This window comes from Meleagris gallopavo, chromosome 7 (assembly GCF_905368555.1).
Source record: "Meleagris gallopavo chromosome 7, MGAL_WU_HG_1.1, whole genome shotgun sequence".
NCBI classification, from domain to species: domain Eukaryota; kingdom Metazoa; phylum Chordata; class Aves; order Galliformes; family Phasianidae; genus Meleagris; species Meleagris gallopavo.
In genome coordinates, this window is record NC_139410.1 from 12,101,456 (window position 1) to 12,124,400 (window position 22,945).

The following is a 22,945-nucleotide window of genomic DNA, read 5'->3' on the forward strand; positions in this document are numbered from 1 at the left end:
GAGAGCCAGTGGGAACAGGGAAATGCTCACCGGTGATGCGGCAGCCATACAGCTCCAGCCTCAGGGCAATGCCGTTGTGCCAACTCTGGGGACGGATGCGCACAAAGCGTGTGAGCACTGGGCTGTGGATCTTGTTGAGAACCACCTCTGTGGCATCCTCATTGGCCTGAAACGTCTGCAATACAGAAAATACAAATATGTCCTCCTGTGGCAGAAAGAAATAACCAGGTCAAAAGTCAAAACAAACAACCTCAGCAGGGAAAAATGAGGAGAGGCTTTTCTGGGAAGGGCTGGCCTCTGGCCAGGGCAAGCTCCAAGGCAGACAGCAAGAGCTGAGCTGCTGGCAGGACTCGCGGTGGGCTGAGGGACTCGCCCATCCTGACTGGACCTCACACTGAGCTCCATTGGGAAGCACCATGGGGAAGTGCCGCACACAAGCAGCAGAGGAGCAGGGAGGACGCAGCCCCTGCCCTAGGCACTGAGCTGCCATCTCAGGCAGCCCCTCTCCTGCTCCCCAGTGCACGCACAGCCCTTCACAGAGACAGCTTTAGGAGAGAGTTTATGATCCGACATGATACAAAAAAGCTGCTGTCTTACCAGATGGCCATAATCAATAACTACCAGATGGATGCTAGATCCATCCCTCCCTCCCATCACTCTAACAGGCTGGGCAAGAACTAGGTAGCTGTTCCAGGCTGTGGTGCCACAAGGGGAAAAAAAGAGGGGAAAGAGAAGATACCCAATCTGAGGGCCATTTCCAACCCAGCATACAGCACTAACGTTCACAGACTGACGCTGCCCTCACTTCCCTTTCCCTCATAGCACATAGGCTTTCAGGACAGGGCTGTAGGTCTCCTGGTCTCAGCCAGGAGCAACCTGTGTACACAGTGTTGGCTGGGCTCTTTCGTCGGTTCCCACCCCGCATATGGCATTCTAAGCAAGGAGCTTTGCTAAGTTTATCTCAGAGCAAAGCAGGAGAGCATAATCTTTGGCACTGAGCTCCATCGAACACTTCAAGTGCAGATTCCTGTGAGTCAGGACAGAACAAGGGTGAGGCTGTATGCTGGCCTCCTGCCTCCAGTAGGAGTTAAGAAGCATTTTCAGGTGTCCTATTGCTCAGGGCCACAGGCTGCTTTCCTCCAAGGCTGTCGTACCCTGTGGTGGGCAGTAGGTGTTTGCAGGGACGACAGTGGTGCTTGCAGCCGCACAGCAGCACAGGGTCCTGCCCAGGATGGAAGTGTTCCTGCCAGGGCAGGGCGTGCCCATGGAGGGCTTTGGTAGTGAGTCAGGATAGTAATTAGGATTTGGAGTTGATGTGAACTTCAGCAGAAATGCTAATCTGGAGATATACATCATGCTGCTACCGTTCAGCGACACAGCATGGTTTATGTGCTTTTAATATTCTATTTTATCCCTTTTGACCCCCACTTCCCATCGTTTCCCTTGCTCAGCAGACACCAAATACCCTTTTTTCCAGCAGTAGGGCTGTCAGAATAGTGGTTACTATGTACCGCTCCTCAGGCATGTGTGAGTGTCTTGTATATGGGTGGGGACACACAACGCACGCACAGGCCGAAAGGACACATTTCCACAGCACAGCCTCCAGCTCCATGTTAGCACAGCGGCTGACACACAACACCTTGCCACTGAACCTAACACCAGAGGACAGGAAATGTTTATCTGAGCCTGGGCCACAATTTTAGCCCGGGAGGAGCACCTCAGGCCAGCCCAAAGGTCCCCACGTCCCAGGAGCAGCTCCTGGTGGTTGCGGCAGTGGGGGGAGCAGCTCCTGGCAGCCTCCCTGGCTTCCTGCAGCCAGCAGTCAGAGGGCTCCGCAGCCAAAGGTTGCATATGGACCAGCATACTCAGCAGTTGCTGATGAGGTTTGCTGCTCTTTTTGGTTTAACATATTTGCAGCTTTGTTCTTTTTTAGCTCAATTCACACATATAAGCATCAGGGGCCAGAATCCAAATTTACACCAATGTAATTTGTTGCTGATTTCTGCAAAGTCAAGCTTGACAGGAAGCAGAAGCGGGACCGAGCCCAGAAAACTTTATCACTACCACACACATTGCCGAAAGCATCTCTTATGTGACCTCAGTCCCAACCACCTGCTTCCAGGAGAGCAACCTCAGCTCTGCTTTAGATCTGGGGCTCAGTGATTTCCTCCAACTGGATCGCATTCTTTAAGTGACATAAATTCAAACTGGGGCCATGATGCCATGTTCACCAGGGCAGAGGTGCCATCCAACTCCCATCTCCAGCCCTAGCCATACCTTGTTTCTGAAAAGCTGATGGTAGCAAGTCGCAGCTTTGTACCCAGTTCAGCACAGCAGAGAGAAGCCCAGTTCTTGGAGGACAGGTGCTCAGTACAGCTAGAGCACTCTTGCATGCCTGGCCTTACACCTCTTTCCCACTGGGGACATACCGCGCACACGCAGCTCGCTGCATCACTGACCAGGGCCTGGTCCTCAGCCTGTGGATTTGCTGTTCCCTGTGCTGAGAGATCTGTGGAGAGCCCCACTAACTTGAGCAGGCTCCTCATTCTGCCTCAAATTAGCACTCGCGGCATGGGAAGAACTAGAAGGAAAATGTGTGAAATTCGGAGCGCCAAGAAAGAAAAGATTTCTTCCCCCTTACCAAAATAGAACGTTGCTATTCTTCCCCTCCTAGCTGCTTTCCTTCCCACTCAGCACATAGTTGGAGCCAAGTCTTCGGATGGTGTAAATCAACATACTGCCATCGAAGGATAAGAAGTCACAGTAATTTACACCAGCAGAAAAAAAACCTGGCTGCAATCTAGGGAAATGGGCACGCACATTCAGCAGAGCGCGCACACGCAGGCGCACGCATTCGCTGACGGTGACAGAGCCAGAAGACAAATGGGAAAACCATTAACAAATTAAAAGCACCTTCCAAGAAGCAGTCAAGGGAACTCATTTTCACCGCTGCATCAGAAAGCCACCAGTCTCCTCCCCACATACTTTATGTTTACGTTTTAGTCCAGCCAGCAGGTCTACATGTAAAATTAAATTGATAATCAATGAGCAGCAACCTGCTTAATTAATTTGCTGCAGAAAGCAAGAGGCAGGAGAATCTGCAGAGGCTGGAGGAGGGCTCTTACCATGTTTCTCACCATGCACACACATCTCCCAGGAGCACTTATGTGTTGTGTTCCTGATGTTCTGTAACTGTCCCAGAGTGATGGGAGCATTGCTGGGCTGCGTTAGTACCAGTGGGCACAGGCACTGCCAGTGCTGGGGCTTGGAGTGAAGGACAAATGGGAGACAAATAGGCCCATGCAGGCAGAGGCAGCAGAGCAGGCAGCGGGAAGGAGGTGCCCTCTCTTTGCTGTATTTACAGTGCTGCTTGGCCACTGTGAGATTTCTCGGGGAGCGAAAGAAAAAGGGGAGGGGGAGGCAGACAAGAAGGCCAAGGATGGCAGCAGCCCTGCCTTCGTCTGTTTGTACGTGTCTTCTTGGACCCACTAGATTTACGGCAGGATTATGTTACTCCCATGGAGACAGAGCCTTGGAAAAGAGCATGCTAACAGGATTAGGCCTTCAGGATTTAGACAGAGAAGCATGAAGGAGAAAAGTAGGAGAGATTATTTTTTTGTCAGATAGGGAAGGCACAAAACGGGGTATGTTTGATGGTGGGAGGATTCTGGCTCAAGAGGAGGGTGGATAGTCCGGGATTTATTAAATCCAGGAACAAGGAGTTAGAAGAAAAATGATACTTGGCAACACTGAACGAAGCGCAGCCGCCTGGGCCAGGCACAGCATGCAGGGCTTGCCAGCATGGTGCCTCTGAGAGGCTGCACTCAAATCTGAAAGCCACCAGAGATGGGAGGAGTGGTACTCTGCTAGCCTGCAAAGGAGATAGCAGGCCCAAGAACACAAAGCTGCAGCCTGGCTGGGAAAACCAGGGCCGTAATTCTCCCCTGGTACTGCATCAAGGGTGAATGCACAGGGCTGCTTTTCCCAAAGCCTGGCAGCTTTGTACTGCTTGAAAGCAGCAAAAGCAGGCTGGGATCTGGGGATGCTTCTGGGCAAACTCTCTGCACCACGATGTCTCTGTGCAGAAGCACATGTGGCTTTCTGGCTGATCATGAGAGCTTTTCTTGAGATTTCCACAAAAAAGAAGCCATGGGCCTGAAAGCTTTTCTCTTCCTCCTCAGGTGAATAAACATAGGAGACCTCATTATGAACTAAAAGGGAGAAGGACTGCTCCTAAGGGAAGGCATGAGGGTCTCCAAAGATTTATCCTCAGCATCCTCTACCAGCACTGAACACCTCTAATGTCCCCAGCTCCATGCGCAGCTGAGATACTGCTGAATTTGTACACAGTGATTTAACCTGCCTTCCTGCCTCATCTGAAATACCACCCAAGAAGGTTCACTGATAACAAGCATAAAGCTGTCAAAACAAGTAGGAAATTGAAAATGCACATCAGCTGGATCTTTCTGCCACTCCTCATCCATTGACTTAAAGTCTCAAAGCAAATGCTTCAGTTGCCTTCTTCCCATTCACACACAGGCAAATGGAGGCAGTGATAGCACCTATCTTGGCCCCCCACTACACGATCCCTGAGAGCTGAAATCTGCAATTACAAATGCGAGAAAGCTCAGACCACACTGAGACTGGAACCTGAAACCCTGCAACGAAGGAAGTGGATCAGAACGGATGAGCATGTTGTTCTCCAGTAAAATCCTCACCACTACATCTGCCTGAAGAAAATGGTCAAAAACAAAACGGCAAATCCTGCCAGGTACTCTTTTCCTTTCTTGGGTTAAAGAAGGTGTTGTTTTTTAAAGACATTTGCAAATGGCCAGATAAGATCTTGGCACAAGCTGCAGAGCCAGTGCCTGGAAGATAACCTCAGGGGCCACTGACCGCTGGGTGACACTGAGAGGGACCCGTGCTGACACCACTGCCTGCACACAGAAACAGCAGCCCTGGCCCTGCAGGCTTGGGCACATTTACAGGGTGCCTGGTTCCCCCTTCATGTCTGTGCCCAGACACCCAGAGAGAGGTGACAAGCAGGAGCACTGCGGGTGGTGGCACAAAGAGAACTGGGTTTTCAGGCTAAGCAACTCATTGCAGGAAGCACAAAGAAGAAAAAAGTCAGTGTGGCTTTTCTGGAGTCATAGTTGTTTAGGCTTGTCCCATGGGGATGCTCTGGAAGGGAGTAAGGGGAAAGTGTGACAGCAGTACGCGGTGGCTGCTTTCCTGCCCATCTCCTCTCTCAGGGGACCTATAAGACGGCAGCTCTGCACTTTTGGTCCCATACCCTGGAAGGACAGAGCCTGGACAGGGGGATAACTGCTGGGCTCAGCTCTACGGGGCAGTGGGGAAGCCTGGCCTGAATATGGGGTGCCAGGAAGACTTGGTGCTCCCCTCTTGCTGGCTACAGCTTCACCGCCTCCCAGCACTCGGTGCTCTGCAAGGAAACAGCCCAGCCAGCCCCTCTGCTCGGACTGTATATTAATCTCGTTTTCCGCCGCTTCATCCTGCCTCTCCTGTTTCCCTTGCCACGACTGCCAGCGGTTGTGAACTCAAAGGTGAGCCATCATATTCCACAGGGCCACAGCCCAGCCTTGCTTTCCTCCCAGACACTGCCAGGAGGGGAAGAGGGAACGAAAGGGAGGAGGTCAGAGCTCCCTGTCCTCTGCAGAGAGAATCCTCCTCCTCCTTCCACCCCTCTTGTGCTTGCCGGCTTTCTCCTGCTTTAGCTCCCTGATAAAGATGTAAATGTCAGCTGACCTGCCCACAGTACAGCAATGCATTGCTTTTGGCCCACACAGGGAACAGAAATTCAGAGCAGTGTTTGATATACCCCATATGTGTGTGCGTGCATCTGCATATACATATATATACTTATCTATACACGTGTGTATATATATATATCTATCTGTGTGTGTGTATGCATGCATAGAGAGGAATAGAGTCCCCGTCTGTCTGCCCCTCCCCTCCTTGCTCCTCATGGCACCAAATCAAGCTGCGGCAGACTTGACAAATCTCTTTGGCATGGCTCGCGCTCCACCGTTGCAGCCCGCAGTGAGCAGAGCACTGTATTGACACAGGGTGATACCTGCAAGCGGAGCACAGAGACTGAAAGCTTCCCTAGCACCGGAACAGCTGAGATTAGCATGGGGCCAGAGCCCCCCAGCCAGGCTGTGAGTGAGGAGTTGCCCCTGGCCCGCCATGGCTCAGCTGCCAGGGTTGCTCTTGAGGACAGAGGGAGGGAGAGCAAGACGCTCTGATGCAAGGGGTAGGCGAGCTACCAAAAGCAATTACTTGTCTTCCAGCCTAGGGAGGTGCCTGCTAAATTGAGGCCAGAACGTGGGAAAGTGGTGAGACTGGAATAAAGGAGTAAAAAAGGAAAGGTTTAACTTTTCCTCTTTTTCTTTCTTTTTTTTTTTTTTTTAATGAAGAGAGAAAGTAGGGCAGGAAAGAGCTGATAGGGCTTGTGGGCCAAGTGCCAACATGGTGGCAATGCACATGGCTATGGGGATGCTCTGGGCTGGCACCAGCCAGGCTGACATAGGCCAGCCCAGTGGGGCTGAAACCAGTCCTGCTCCACCCGGCTGAGGATGAGGGATCTGGGATGGCAAGGATGAGAAATCAGCCTGCAGAAATGGTCCCAGCAAGACCTCAGAATTGCCAGTGTCTGTGGCCTGCCCAGAGCAGGGAGATAAGCCCCTGGCTCACAGAAAGCACCGCTGCACCAAGTGGCCCTGGGGAGGGCAGTCTGTACAGCACAGTGAGAGCTCTGCCATCAGCTGCAGCCCAGGGCCTGCAGGGCAGCTGGTGTTCCATGACCTGACAGAGGCAGTCTGAGCTGGGAGCTCAGAAGGGGCTGTGCTGCCCCGTGTCCCCATCTCCCTACCTCTAAAATAGCACGAACATCAGCCCCCTGGCACATGAGGAGCTGAAAGGCTCCAAATATTGCAGGTATGAGGCTTTGCTAGGGGCCTCTCACGTTGCGGACTCGCTATGAGATGAAGAGTGAATTTGAACCGCTTGTGGGGAAGGGAAAATCACACGGCCCGGAAGGGAAGGAAATGTCTGAAGGAATCCTGGACAAGGCGGGCTACTGCAGTTCATGCCAACAGTGCCTGTGCCAATAAAGGGAGGGGACAGCTAATTTAACAGAAATGCTGAGGAAGCAGAAACTGCTAGGACATGCATGTGGGGGAAGGCAGGCAGGCCCCATTTCACTCAGATCACGGCACGGCAATAGGGAGGACCTGAGCTGCAGCAGCAGCACCAGTAGGGTCCAAAGAAAAGCAGGGGACGGCTTTTCCAAGATGCCTTTAACCAGGGGAAAACCAGATAACCAAGGCAAGTGACAGAGCAGGAGCAGCCAGCACCACAGCTGTCCTAAGCCCGGCCGGCTCTCCCCATACAAAACCACATTGTCAGCTCCTGCTCCATCTGCCTCAGAACCACCTTGCCATGCAGCACCATCCGCAGGCCCTGGAAGGGCCAGGAGCCTGTATTTATTCCCCACCTCGCTCCCATCTGCATGTGTCTCCCAAGAACACGTTGAGAGCATGCAACAACTCCTGGGGTTTGATGCACCATTGCCAACCGTGCCTGCTAGTACAGATCCCACAGCTCTGGCAGCCTGAATCGCTCCTCATTATTTATTGTTCATTTTGTTCTCTGGGATGGTGCGATCCCCTCTAAGGATTTGCGCCCTTTCATTTCCAGGCTTCAATAACTCCTGAACTACAGTTTCATGTGGTTTTGTGATTGTTAACCCAGCATGCAGACGGGGCTATAGCCATAAAAGCTCAATGAATCTTGTATGGCAAAACACAGGCTGTTAAAGCATTTTCTCCTTCATTTGCAGTCGAAGAACATACTCTCACCACTACGAAAGATGCAACAGCAGCCAGGTTTTCCAAGGAATCATGTTTCCTCATTGCTGTGCAGTGGAGAAAGGACTATTTCTGCTCTGCTCAAGGCATCATCAGTCTTTTAGCCCTCATCAGAAAAAGGGTTGCTCACAGATTAAACACTGCAGGTCTGTAAAATCACTTTGTTCTCTTCCCTCCCATTGGCTGCAAGACCACCAGGGCACACATAAAAGAGACAAAAAGGCCCTTACCTTATGGTTTTTACCATGTCGGTACATCATCCAGTCCTCCCCGTTGGTGCTGACCTCCAGCTTGTAAGTACGGACATAGTACCCATTCTGGGTTTCTCTGGAGATGGCACCCTGTGTAGCAATGGCTGTGAGCACAGTCAGGAAGTGGAGGTCCACCTTTACAAGGGAAAAAGGGACAAGAGACAGAGTGGTGAGCAGCTGAGAGCCCAGGCTGGCTAGTTAGTTCCTCGCTTACTTTCCCAAAACATTAAAATGTGCAAATTCAGTCTGTCTCCCTCCACATGGGGAGGCGCATGGGAATGTAAGAACTCATCTCCACAGGCATAACTCCCCCAGGCTGAGTTCAGAAGGATGCCTGCAACAGAACAATGGGACAAGTGTAACTGGACTTGATGTGTGTCCACAGGTGACCATGACAAAGCCACCTTCCTGCCTCAGACCAAGCAAGAGGATCTGCACAGAAACTGGAGGCTCAGGTCCATTAAATCAGGACAAGGGCTGACTTCTTCCATGTAAAATAAAAGCAGGGTGTCCAATTAGCAAGTGCTAGAGTTTCTGGTTTTCTTTTTTATTCTTTTTTTTCACAATATGGGTTGAGAAAGGTCAGCAGAGCTGGCTTGGTAGCACAGCCATGAATGAAGAATGAGATGTCTGCTGGAGGCAATGACATTCACCATCTTCCGTTCCTAATGCCCTTTAGCAAGCAATGTCTCATGGCAATATGACACAGCCAGAAACCCTGTGTGGACAGAAACTGCAGATCTAACTAGGTCCTAGGGAAAGCCTTGGCTCTGACAGCTCCCTACCTGACGTGCAGCCTGCTCATACTCTTTTCATCACTGATGAGATAAATATTATTCTAGCTGTTTTTCCACACGCCTCCTGGAGACGTTGGTCCTCAGGCCAGTGGCAGTCAGTGGCCCTTGTAAGTGGCAGAGGTCTCTCAATTTCTGTCAGTATGCTGGAAAGTCCATCAACGCTTTGGGCAGGAAGGAGTGGGGTGGGAGAGGGACAATGGGTCAAGTCAGCCTTATGCAAGCATGTTAATGGGAGAGCCAGCCTATCTCATTTTACGGAGGCACTGCAGCTCCCCCGCTGCTTGCTCCCCATGAGCCACAGAGGCAATAAAAAATTCAACAAGCCTTATGGTCAAGGGTCAGTTTAACAGCGTGATGCTCCATTTAGTGGGGAACACGCGAGGGGAGTGGAAAGCATACAAACCTGGAGATACTCTTTGTTGCTGTCTACATTGGGGGTCCAGCCGTTGTCATCGCTGTTGAGTCGGCTCTGCTGGGGCGTCCATCGCCCATCTGAGTAGGTGGAGGAGGCACTGATCTGCATGTTGGAGATCCTTCCTGACTCCATCCCCAGTGGCACATTGCACTGGAAGTCTGCAGCAGGGACACACACATAGATGCTGATCAGCTTACAGTGTCTGTATTTCACTCCCTAGTGGAAGGCAGCCCTAAGCTATCTTTCACATCTAACCCTGAGCAAAGCTGTCTGCCTGGAAAGATGAGCAGATCTGCACAATGTTGTGTGTTGTGTGTGCTCACAGATGGCACTGTGAAATTAAAGGTGGGGCAGCTTTATGTCTGAATGGCCTTTTGACAATTAGCACTGTCCAGGTCTTTCTGCTTTTCTTCCTTTTCTCCACCGCTGCAGTTTTAATGCACTGTTCTCTTCCCTCCTCCATTTCCTTGTCTCCTTGGGACAGGATGTCCCAAGTTTCCTTCCCATGAAGTCTCCCATCTTCTTGAAGGTTGGAGGTGAAAGGCAAGGAGTGTGGGCAAGGAGTGTGGGCATGGAAAACAGGAGGATGCTTACTGCTGTGCTGCCAGCAGCAACATCAAGGCCTGGCACAGGCAGGCCTAAAGGTTCTGTGTGCATGTGAGTGTATGGGTGTGTTTGTGGATGTGTACTTGCGTTATTTGTAATATCAGGCCTGTAGGGATTAACCAGTCATAAACATGAAAGACTCTGGCATGCTATTATTTGGGTTTCCTCACTTCTAAGACTTTTAAAGGTCGTAATTAGCCCAATCTTACTGCACATCTCATATATTTTATGGTAGTTGTCCTGTAAAAACAATAACAGTGAAAACAGCTCACCACTGCTGTGGGGCTTGACCAAACTGTTTGTGTTTTTAATGTAGCCGAGTCAACCCCGGGTGGAAATAATGGGCCAAGTTAAGATCTCAGTGGTATTATTAGAGTTTCAGTTTACACCAGTGTGAATCAAAACAAGCCTAGCCCTTTAATAGTTCTTGTGCTTGATTTCTCAAGCCTTGTGTGTCATCAATGTTTTATTTCTCAGACCTTTCAAAGAATGGGATAGAAAGTGGATTAAAGAACAGATCAACGGACTGTGGAAATATATAGCTGTGAAGAGCTTGTGCATATCTCTAACTCTCGCAGCCTCAGCAGAGGGGCCCTTAGCTGAGTGGTGGAGCAAGAGGCTGCTCCTCCAGCCCTGCACAGCCCTGCTGTCCATCATGGGCTCTCAGCCTAGGGTCAGAGACCTCCTCACTTTCTTTGTGATTGACGGGTATCCTGAAGGCTTTTTCTGTTGTATCACAGGTTTCCTGCTAACAGAGGTTGAGAACTGTAACTCTGATGCAGAAATATAATGGGAAAAGTAATTGAATTTTTTCTAGACTGCAAGTGTTTTCACAAAAAATCAAAATGCTCTTCACTCTCAGAACACCCAACTTTTCTTCCTTACACCAACTCGATTTATTTCCCTTAATAAAGGATGTAAAATTCTGGTTTGAACCTCTTAGCGCTTTAGGCATTTCTTAATTAGACAGACATGAAATTTCAATTTGTAGTTTGGGGCTGTGAATTTTTGGAAAGCTGGAGAGATTTTTCCCAATCCTTTAATGATTTTCTGCACCCACTGGGCTGAAGTCTTACCCTAAATCGTTTGGGCTGAGCATATACACAAAGGATTCTATCCCAAAAGATAAGGAGAAGACTTCGCAAGCAAGTGAAAACTTAAGGAAAATTCAGAGAATGTAACTCTTCCTAACATCCCATTCCTTTGAGAAACAGCAAACTTAGTATAATTCCTGTCTCTGTGGCTAATGGGGAAGGAGCCCTTTAGGCACACTCCTCCAGCCTCACTCTTGCATAGGACGTGCTTAGGTGAAACAGACAACACAACTGCCCAAGACATGCTCAGGACATTTCCAACTTACTTTCAGGCACTTCCTGTTGGATCAAGTAGTACTGAGCAGAGAAACCATCTTTAGCCACAGCCAGGTCAGTGTGGAAGGTGAGTGACAGCACGCCGGTGGTCGAGCGGATGTCCGATGGCATCTTAGTGCCACAGTACCTGCCTATCAAAGGGCCAACTGCAAAAGAAAAAGCAACAGTGTTAACTCTTGCCTTTTCCCCAGCCTCATGGGTCACCAGCAGGTTGGCATCACTCAGCATGGATGCCTTGGCAGGAGAGATTGGGATGAAAGAAAGGCAGGCTTTGGGAATGGGCTACTTTTTTATATCCACTGGCCCAGTGCCATGCAGTGTGCTGCGCAGAAATATCCACTGCAGCAAATATTGCTCTGCAATTGCTGGGAAACGCTCCAATTTGCTCTGTTACACAGTGTTGGTTCAGGGTAGGGAGATCCTCTCAGCATGCATGAACCCTTTGCCCTTCTCTTAGTGAGGATCAGTGCTATGTGGGAGTGCCCCATGGGACTTTTTAGATCAGTGGTTACAACAGAGCTTTAGTTTCAGGATTAATGCATGCAGCCTTCTGCAAGCATGTTGTTCCCATGGCCAGCCACAGAGTGCCCTACTGCCAGGCTGGATGCTACAGTCAACTTTAAGGTTAGGTACCTTTAATCTTAAGAAACAGAGCAGAGAGCTCTGTGAGACATGGAGAGGTGCTGAGGAGGCAGGAGTGGCATCCCATGGCTTACCTTGAGGGATGCCATCCCAGATGTCCAGCCAGTCATACTTGCAGTCTCCCTCCCCTGCCTGCAGAGGGTCATGCTCGAGGTCAAAGAGCACGAAATGGAGGAGGATTTCTGTCTTTGGCTTGGCTATGATGGTGAAGACGCAGTCCAGGTTGTGTGGATATTTGTCAGGGAAACCCGGAGACTCAATAGTGCCATTCGAGGCAGTGAAATTTCTGGAACAGTCCTCAGAGCCTGTAACAGCAAGGAAAACCCTGTCTTAATGACACAGCTTAATGCCAGCAGCTTGACAGACTGTGGAAACCCCATTTTGAGCTCAGAGGGGCTGTGTATTCTGGAAATTCTCTGTGGCCCAAGAGCTGTGTGACTTTGCCCGCAAGGATGGAGAGTGATTTTCAAAGCTTTCCGTGGCTGGAGAGACAAGGTTTGTGCACTCGATGGAGAGGACAGTGTATCTAAATCCCTCAGATAGCTTTAGATACATAACCCATGTGCCTCTTGCTAGTTACTCCAAAAGCAGGACTAGGAAGGTGATTCCATCCAAAGCCACTCAAAGCCAGGGCTGTAAACCGGCAAATCAGTCCCTGCTGCGTCCCCCACACCAAGGTGGTAGCTCTGGAGGGGAATGGAGGCCATGTCAAGCTGGGGTGGGCTTCCCCTACTGGCTCCTGAAAGAGTGACCTGCTACCTGCCATCATCATCGACCCAGCCATGCTGGCAACAGGCCACCACTGTCCAGGCGTGATGGAGGAGCCCCTGCTCAGTGAGGGAGCTGTCCTGGGAAGGAACAAAAGAAGAGTAATGAGGACTTCATCTGTTTCAAGAAAGCTCTCCCCAGGGGCCGGTCTCCTGCAACCTCTCTCAACATCTATGCCTCAGTTTCCTCAAGAAAATCAAGAAGTGCAAATATTTAGACAGCGAAAAGACCCAGAGGGGCCAGCGGGTGCCAATGTTTCCACTGTCAGCTGGGAACCTTGGCAACCCTGGGGAGGCGAGCAGTTAGCCTGCTGTGCCCCTGCAGCTCTGTGAGGGATGGGGCAGCACCAGCACACGGCTGTACTCGATGGCTACGGCAAGGGCGGGGGAGATGGGGCTGTAGCAGGGGGCTCTGCCAAGAGGGGGAACAGAGCCCCTTTCTCACAGATTCGGCCATCCGCAACAGAAATGCAAGTTATTTCTATCCTTAAGGAAGACCTTTGCATTGCAAGTCAGACAGACAATGTTGCCTCTTATTTATTGCTGACCTCTGCACTGGCCCCCGCCGCAGCTCGGTGCCCCCTCTCAGAGAGCCAAGGTGCCTCGGGGTGGCCAGCCAAAGGGGAATTTGTGACGTATTCATACCACGGTGACTTTGAAACCACTGCTCTGTGGAGGCGGGACAATGGCCAACAGAAATCTGCAGCCTGGAGCTATTGGAGGGGAAAGAAGATATTACGGAGCTTTGCAGCCACTGCTGCAACCCGGTGTTAACAAAGGTTTTAGCTTTGGTTTTGCAGGGACACCCGCCTTCTCCTCTACAGACCCTTCTGCTCCGTCTCTTCCAGGCAGCACGAGCCTTCCTGGGACTAATGGGAGACTTGTTATTCAATTCAGCATTAACCTCCAGGAGTCAGGCCAGCAGCCCGCAGTGATGGCAGGATCCCGGCACCGCATTATGCAGCGCCTAGCTGGAGAGCTACTCAGGAGAGTCTCTTAATTGACTACCTAATGAAGCATCCAGCTTTTCTGGTGTGAACCTATGGGGTAAAATGCAGAAGCAAAAAATAAGGCCAAACACAAATCACAGCATAATGCCATGAACAGGGATAAGGGTGTACTTCATTCCGAACAGCTGAAAAGACAAATAAAAAAACAAAATAACGCAAGCTCCAAGCTAGGGAGAAAATCAAAGACAAAACCCAGAGTTAGGAGTAAGAAACTGTCCTCTCGAGACAGGAGAGAGACATAACTATGTCATTGTATTCGACAACAAGTTTCCTCATGTGGAGCTCTTATCGGATTTGGCATCTTTGTCTACAGCTTGGCTGATACCAGCAAACAATGATCGGCTTTTCATAAGGATGCTGCAGATAATAAACAGGAGCCCTGCTGGCTTCAGCAGCATGGACCAGCCTGAGAGCACACTTTGATGCCCAGCGAGGAGGGCTCAGGCCAGCCCTGCCAAGCTGACTCACAAAGTGAGCAGCAGGGAGGCTGGGTTCTTTTGTCAGCCCACAGACCGCTGACTGAATCCCAACAGGGGACTCAGAGACTGGTATGCAGTTGTTTGTATGCAGATTGCCCCTCTCAGATGGTGATAAGGAAAATTCAGCACAAGGTGTGGAAATAAATGCTTGGTTGAAAGGAGTTGTTTTTTTAGGTCACCTTTAAGGAAGAAAGAAACTGCAGCAGTGCTGCCTTTACTGATGTGGACAATGACAATCCAGTGACCTTTAAAGCTGGTGACATCCTTGCAAGCTCCCCTGGCAGCTCAGACTGAAGGTGTATGAAAATAAAAGGTAAGGTTTGCTTCCATGCAGTGCCTGCAGCACACTTCTCCAGGGATCCCTGACAGGGACAGAGCCGGGCAAGGATGGCAGTGTGGTGCTCCCAGTCCCCTATGTTGAAATATGCCTTGCCAAGCTAAATTTCATGGGCTGTTGCAGGAAGAAAGTGTTTCTCTCTCTGGAGAGGGCAGCTGCCTGCAGCAGGAGAGTGGTGGCTAGAGGAGTGCCAGCACAACTTCAAGCCTGACAGCTCTGAGGAATCTGCATCGAGGGATGCAAGCTCATATCCAGCCTCCAGCCAACACCATCTCTCTCCCTCCCAGAAGCAACAAGATCGCTTTTTCCATGAATTTGTCCCCTTCCTGGCTCCCAGCACTGGCAGTCAGTTCCTGCTTGCTGCCCCATTCCTTCCCACTGGCCACCTCTGCCATGTGTCAGTTGGACCACTTCACACCACTTTTGCTCCAAGGCAGGAGCAAACTCCATACCCAGTCTCTTGGGCTCAGAGTATAAGTGTGCTGGAATGGCACCAGGAAGGAGTGGCAAGGGATGCTGAGCAGGGTCACCAGTCTTCCCACCTGAACACAGGCACTCTGCAATCTTCGTGCTAGCAACTGGCCTCAACAAATCCCAAGAGCCAGCTGAATCAATTAAGTCTTCACCATTAATAAACAGCAGCAGTCTGAAGTGGCTGCACCAGACCAGATTGATGGCTGACTCTGCAGCCCAGGCAATCATCAGCAAAAGCACTTTCCTCATTCATGAGAACCTCTAGACACTCCCTGTCCTCACCATTCATTCCACAGTAAAATTGAGGAGTCCCATCCCTGACTCCTAGCAGCAAAGTCTCGACATTCACCTCCACCTGTGAGCAGACGGGGGTGCCTGTGAACCTGCCTGCCATGTGGTCCCTGGGCACTGGTGCCTGTGCTCTTGCCTCTTCTTTGCAGAGACAGATCAGTCACCAGCCTCTGCAAAGGGGAGTCAGTCTTGTGTTGATTCTGATTCTTTACCAGGCACGGGCAAGTTTTTCTTGCTGGATGTGATGACATGAGAGCTGTGTATGTGTTTCTTCCAACGCACCACCACAGGAATGTGGGCACAGGGTGGGCACTGCTCTCCATGCAGAACATGCTCCTGCTCCCTCGGCAAGCAGGCACACTTCACTCACCCACACGCACAACACACTGAGTGGGTTTTATGCTCTCACGCCTTCTTCCCAGACACACAATCCAGACAAATATTTAGACAGAAACGCTATTAAAAGGCCTTTGAGCAGCTTTTACTTTCCTCAATAATAGTTTGGTATTAAACAGAATTATGAATAGTTCCTCTCATATTCGCCTGGAAAGGCACCGTCTCTACCCTTGACAGCTCTGCTGACAGCAGTCCCTTGAAAACCAGAGCTTCCCAGTTACAAACCTAGCTTCCAGGAGAAGAAAACATAGTGTCATTGATCATTCCTCAATCGCAACTCCACAGGAGGGGAGCTCCACACACTCCTAACCCAAAGACAATCCCCACTTAGCCCTAACAAGCTCCACACATGCCATGAAGAAAGATAAGCATTTCTGAGTCCTTGAATTCAAGGGAGTGTATAAGGAATTCTGCTTTTGATGCCACACTATGATCCAAAAATGTACTATCATTTCCCACTCTGGTATCTTTACCTTACTGGAAGTGAGATGATGACTAGCTTAAATATAAAAAAAAAAACAACAATAAACTAAAAAAAAGAGCTAACACCATATAGCAAAGGTGGCCAACAACATCTCCTTGTGGAGATCATCATGGCACATGGCCCGGCAGACAGGCACTGACTCAGCCACTGACCTGTCTTGTAGATCTCATAGCGCAGGGAGAAGCCGGCCCCTTGCCGTGCATAGTCCGAGGTGAACTTGATGTAGAGAGAGGAGCCTGACGAGATGATGGTAGGAGGTGCAATGTTCCCACAGTGCTTGCCCAGCAGGTCGGCTGCTTCGTTGTCCCCATCTCGGATCTCAATGAAGTCGTACCTGTGAGGCAGGGGAGATGGCATGAAAACCATCTGTCTGAGGGGTTCTTCAGCACGCTGGGGACAGACACTAAGCACTTACTCACCTGCGTATTTCACACAACTACCTTCCAGTCGGGTTCCTGGGACTCAGTCATTCACATCTATACACACACACACACACAGATTTTTTCCTCTTATCTGTCTGCCCCTTTCTCTACTGTGACCTCACATAATTATTATTTTATTGTACCCACATCCACTTCAACTTCACATACAACTTGCAAAATTCTGGACACAATTTGCCTGTATTTTTACAAAACTCCTTTGGCAAGGGAGAAGCTCAGTTCCAATACTCCTGGTCTGCTCTCCTTCCCTTCCCTCTGTATGCGCCATCATTCTAAACACTGTGTACATTCTTGACACAGCATCGGTCCTTTAACAAGCATGGCTGCTATATTTATTCAGATCTTGGATGGTAATACCAATTCTATTCTGTTAAATGCTAACATAGACTCACATGGATGAAAAGCTCTGCATGAAGAGATGGGCAACCACATTCACCACTGCCCAGCCTTTGCGTCCCTATAACAGCCTGCCTTCCCACCTGCTCTGCCAGCCCACCCAGCCAGCCCCTGGCTTTGGGGAGGAACATGGTGGCTTGGGAGAGCTGCCTTCTGGTGCTGAGGCGAAGGCTTCCTGCAAAGTCTGGCTTGAAGGGGAAACTCCCACAGATTCCTTCGTCTGGGCCATGACTAATGGCAAGGTAGTATCAGGCTGCGTGCACTACGAAGAAACAAACAGCTTTTATGCGAACATCTTGTTCTTCAGCTGTCTCCTAACACCCGCGCTCTCCCGCCCCTCTCCTCATCTGTGGCCAGCACGCTGCTATTTACAGACACTGCCCATCTCCCTTCTACTGCTCATTCGCTTTGTTATCAACCTGTTTGAACAATGCTACAGCTCTTCTTGTGGGGCTGGGAGGGAAGCAGCAGCTCCACACTGCCAGAAATCTGCCTTTTGTCACAAGATCTCGTGTTTGGGAATCAAGAGTTGAAAGGAGAAGTAGCTTGCTGGACGCAGTGATCCTCATGTGACTCACTCCTGCTCTGCAAAGCTCACATTGGCGGGCAACAGCCTGAAAACAAACTTAGAGAGACGCAGTGTGTTCCTCCACAAAGAAAGATTGCCTGAGCAGCTTTGGTTTCACTCCTTTCTGGGACTAAATCAGGCCAAGAGCCAGAAGCAAAACGCCTGCAGATAAAATCCTGTCAGGGCTGGACCCAGCACTGAGTTAGCTCTAATCACCCAGCCTTTAACTCCGTTACAAATGCCACAGCCTTGGCCAAGATGAAACCTAAGCAGTCCTGAAACGAAGCACTGGCACAGGAAGAGCACTTGGCTTAGCTGGTGGATGGAAATGCAGGGATGTAAGTGAAGATCGGCTCCCCCCAGTCCCTGAGCAGCTCCCCGTCACCTCATGACCCCTTACTGCCCTAACACCACCCAGCAGCACCTTCCGCGACCCCACTCATGTCCCTCTCGTCTGGTTTGCTCCCATCCTCTCCCCTGGGAGGAAGAACACAGAGGACAGTGTTAGTGCTTCTTTTAAGTAGAATTTTTTCCTCCTTGTTTGTCTATTTGTTTAAAGTAGTGCTGAGCAAACAGCAGGGACATTTTGTTCTCATAATAACTCCTTGATCTCGACTTTGTGTGCAGCCCCTCCACATCTGAAGTACATGTTTGTGCTGCAGGACTGCCGGCAACTACTGAAATAATGAACATGCAACAAAAATTAATTTGTTGAAAATACGAGTGTTGGCAAAATACAGTTAATATACTGGGTTGGAAAAGCTGCCATTTGCATGGCACAGGCTCAGGTTAGCTGCATCCCAAGGAAACACATCTTGTGTCCTCATGGGGTTATGATTGGCCAATTCCGGACACAGCCTCAGCTGCTGGAATGCAGCGCTCCAGCTCTTGCTGCAGCCAGCACACCCAGCAGCCCACTGCTCTCCACATGGCTTCTCAACCACCCAATGCTCTAGGAGCCCTGGCAATTTCAGAAGCAAATTCTGGACCAAGAAGTATTTGCTTATTGAATGGGTGAATGGCTTCCAATAATACATACAATTTGGGAATATTGCAATCTGCTCTTGGACAATCTGCAAATGGAAAATTAAAAGAATGAATCTAGTAAGTAAACCATCAGGAAATATTTGCCTCTCTCTGAATTAAACCCTGTTTGGCTTCACCCGAGCATCTAACCCAGCTTTCTCTTACTGCTGCTAATCCTTAATAAATCAAATGTTACAAACAGCTAAAAAAGCCCCTAGGAGAAGGTCAGAGAATCCTTTTTTGCCAAATATAAAATGAATATAAACACACATGAGTTTTTGTTCCTAGCTAAAAAATCTTGGCTCAAGCCCCCTTGCTCCTCATGAGGCAAAACTCCCTTTCTTCAGGTCATGTAAACAGAGCACGAATTGGGAGCGTATTACGGTCAGGAGATAGCTCCTGCCCAGATGAGGGGGAGCACCTCCTTCCTCTCCAGCACAGCAATTAAGCTTCAGGCTTTAAAAATGAAACACCAAAGACTCCTGGTCCAAAACAAGAGTTTAAAATTTCAGCAAGAATACTGGCTAATCCCACCACAGACTCCTCTGGCATCATGCGCTTTGGTCTTGTCCATGCCTTGGCCCACAATCAAACAAACTGATAAACCCCATTCTCCTCATGTTGGGTCACTGGCCAGACCTTTGCTTCTGTTAAGCTTAAGCATTGTTTCCAGACTTTGTTCTTTCTATGTGAAAAACAAGAAGAAAAAATGGAAGGAAGAAAGTGCAATGCAGAGGACGTTTTTTAGTCTAACCATTTCATTTCCAGATAATTACAAACTAGTGCACAGCTGGGTGGGACAGTTATGCAGTGATAGCATCCACACCACCCTGACCAGCACCCAGCAATTTGCATTTCACTTGCATAACCAAATCCACTACTTCAGTCAGCATGCTGATCATCACTCCTGTAGGCTGACCTCTCTAGCATTACCTCCACTGGGCAGGCTGCTATTTCCAAGGCCACATTTCACGGCCACTTCTTCTCACTTCTTTCTTTCCAACCTTGATGATTCTATGATTCTTCCCATCCAGGCATTGCTCCAATGAGCCAACCACAGTTACGTGAAGGGAGGGCGCAGCATCCGTAACTCACATCTGCAGTCAATGGAATAAGCAGGTCTCCTTTCAGGGAAGGTGGCCACTCTTGGCTGCTCCTCCAGGAGCGGGTTATTCTCAGCTGCTGCTGGAGTGGGAGGGCCAGCCAGCTGGTTTGAAACAAGACTTTCTGGTAGGGAGTTTTAAGAGAGGGAGGTAAAGCTGAAGTGCTTTTAACTACCCAGACAATGGGGGGCTGAGAAGGGAGGGAAGTGCAGTGCTTAGATGCTCTTCTTGTAGCTGTTTAACAGAATTAAATGGAAAATGTAAGATGCTTACAAATATTGCTGTGTTTTTATTAAAGATTTTTAGTAGAAAGTGCTTTGCGGATGTTAAGAGAGCTTTTATAAACTAATTATAAAGCACTTCTAATGTCTGTATTGTTCATGCTTGCCTGCTTCTTCCCTCAGTCAGCCCTCACTGGTTCCTAGCCTCTTCTATCTATTTTCAATAAGTCACTTTGCTGCTGGTCCCTGAAAAAGGCCAACAACAAGCCCCAGTTGCAGTGGTGAGGAGACTCCACCTTTTCAGCCCCATTCTGCTGCAGAATGGCTCATGGGCTCTTGGCCAGCCAGTTGTGCTCCCTTGCCTGAGGCCAGACCAGACCTCCTGGGTGCCCACCCACGCACTGTGAGCTGCAGGCACTGCACCCTGCCTGGGAGCAGCACCAGGGAGCTGTGCCGTGCCAATGGGCGCTCTTTCCCCCAGGCACAGACAGCAAAAAGCTGTTCTGAAACTCATATTGTTCCACACATAATAAACAAACCTACTGCCCCCGAGTCCCAGCTCCTTAGAAATGCCAGGTCTTTCCTCACCGAAACACACTTCATGGACGTTACTTTAATGTGGACAGAAACACAAATGATAGATCATTTATTTGCTCATAGCCGTAGCATCTACTACATGTGAGCCCTGCTTCAAAGCTCACCCAAGGAAGCTTAGGCCTAGGAACACTCCAGTAGTGTTCTCAGAGCTATCACTGGAGAAGGTGAGGCTTGTATAGCTATGCCTGGGCTCCAGTTCTTGCCAGAGCCAGAGAGACACAAGGCTCCGACCTGAGCTTCCCCACTGTGTAATTTGGAGCTGTTATTTATAGTCACTTCCAAGGGGCTTGTGCCTGCACCTGGCAAACATTAGTGAAGGGATCCTCACGAGACCCTGGGAGGTGGGAAGGCAGACAAGAGCAGTGGTTGGCCCAAGGTCACACAGAAAGCTCGCATCACGGCCAGGAATAGAAGCCAGCCTTGATTAGACAGATTATATTATATTAGAGAAGTCTGGCCTAGATAGACAGAGAGACAAATAGGTACTGACTGCGTGCCAACAGCCCCAAATTTGGGAATGCCCAGTGTTGACTCAAGCCTTCGAGACTTCTGGTCTGCCTGAACCATATGTTGTGGTATCTCATATACATCTACTAAGAATATGAAGGGTAACCACAATGCTAGAGGAGTTCAACAGACATTAACGTTCTGCAGATAGCTGGAGGAGAGGTAAGGACCTGCTTAGGCACAATGTCAGCAGGCAAACGCAAGCATTTCCCTTGAAAGGGTATTTATTTTAATTATTATTTAAAGCACAATGTTTTTTAAAGATGCTCTAAGAAAAAGCTGAATTAAGCTTAGGAATGAGATAGCAGCTGCAGCATAAAGATGGTTAAGAAATGGTGAGCGAGCAGCTCAGCACTTGTTTTATAAACAAGGGGCAGCTAGAATTAAGGTCTATTACATGCTAGCTGGCTTCATCAATTTTTCTGTGTCACCACCCATCTTCACGCCCTTTCTTATGCCACCTTCCAACCAAATCCTCATTTCACGGGTGGTTACTTTGTGAAAGACAAGAAAACTTTTCCATGATGTTTACACAATCTTGAGGTACTGAATGACATTCCCTTCAAAGCTGAAATGGCTGCAGAAACTACTGGGGACTTTTAAACAGCGTTTTTATAGCCATGATACCAGAGGCAAACACCTCTGCAGTCTGATGAAACAAGAGCAATGAAGTTTGATCCTAGCTGCCAGCCCTTAATCAGAGTAATTAATTATAAATACAGCAGATGAATTGGATTCTCCTTTGATTTGAACTGGTTTTACACTTGTGTAACTCATCATTTTAAGGGTAATCACTCCTAATTTATCCTGGGGTGAGAAGAGAATCAGTCCTCACAGGTCCCAAAATGGATTATGTGCACAGTCCTAAAAGCTCACAGTGCAGCCAGCTAGCATCTGTGGCTCTCGGCAGACAGGCTCACTGCCCCGTCTCAGGATGGGGTTGATTGCTCCCCTGCTCTGACTGCAGATCTGCTCTGCCTGGGACTGCCCTCTGGGAGACTGGAGACAGAGTCTCAGCCTGCAGCTTTTGAAGCCATTCGTGCCACGCTAAGGCGAAGGATGCACCCGGAGCAGCAGAGCTTACCCTTCTTTTGCCCTGACATAACTGCGCCTGGGAGTAACAGAGACAGAATAGGCCAGCATTGCTCTGCATCTGGAGGGATTTCACTGGATTTCAGCGACTGAAATTATCACAGTCTGGTGGCAGCTGAGGCTAGGCTGGGCCTGGGGGTGCATAACTGCTTCAGATTTCTCGGAAGTTTGTTTTGAATTTGTTGCATCCAATTACGTCTTGTGCAACCATAGTGCTGTGGCGTTTTGTAATCATTCCACTGCGCGTTGGAGTATTTTATCTCTGCAGAAATCTGACCAGAGTTTCTGAGAAATGAGAAAAATCCAGTCACCCCGTCAAAAAAATAAAGAGGGAGAGAGGCAGACAGAGAAAATAACCCTAACAGATTGGAGAATTTCTTCAAAAATGCCTCCAAGACAAAAAAACGAAAACTACAAATAGCCTCTATTTATATTCCTTGGACTGTTTTCACCCCCAAACGAGCACTGCTGATACGAAGAGTCTCAGCAGCAACTGTTAAGTTATGCAGAAAAGAAAGAAAAAAAAAAAAAAAAAAAAAAAAAAAGAGTTAGACAAGATGCATTTTGCAAAGGGAAGAATAAAACATATCTGTAAGCTGCTCCTGTGGTCCAGGAAGGGGCAGCTCTTAGCACACTGCCTGCTGCCCCGCGTGCTACTCGTCCCAAGGCTCCCAGATCGCTGCGGTGCAATGGATGGAGGAGTGCTCTCAGCTGGGGCATGTCTGGAGAACCATTCATTATCTCAGAAAACAAGATGTGCTAATGTGCACTTCAGGGGTTTTCTGCA

General features: G+C 49.3%; 1 protein-coding gene across 6 annotated transcripts in view; it reads right to left on the reverse strand.

The window, feature by feature from the left end:
• The window catches only part of NRP2 (neuropilin 2), an 80,878-nt gene that overhangs the window by 37,799 nt on the left and 20,134 nt on the right, over nt 1–22,945 (reverse strand). For all 6 annotated transcript variants that reach the window (XM_085228546.1, XM_085228545.1, XM_085228541.1 and 3 more), the window contains exons 3-8: nt 16,361–16,542; nt 12,045–12,275; nt 11,319–11,474; nt 9,341–9,510; nt 8,120–8,275; nt 31–175 (exon numbers count right to left, since the gene is read on the reverse strand). In XM_085228546.1, the coding sequence (XP_085084672.1) occupies nt 31–175; nt 8,120–8,275; nt 9,341–9,510; nt 11,319–11,474; nt 12,045–12,275; nt 16,361–16,542 (1,040 nt within the window). The remainder of the gene's footprint in view (nt 1–30; nt 176–8,119; nt 8,276–9,340; nt 9,511–11,318; nt 11,475–12,044; nt 12,276–16,360; nt 16,543–22,945) is intronic.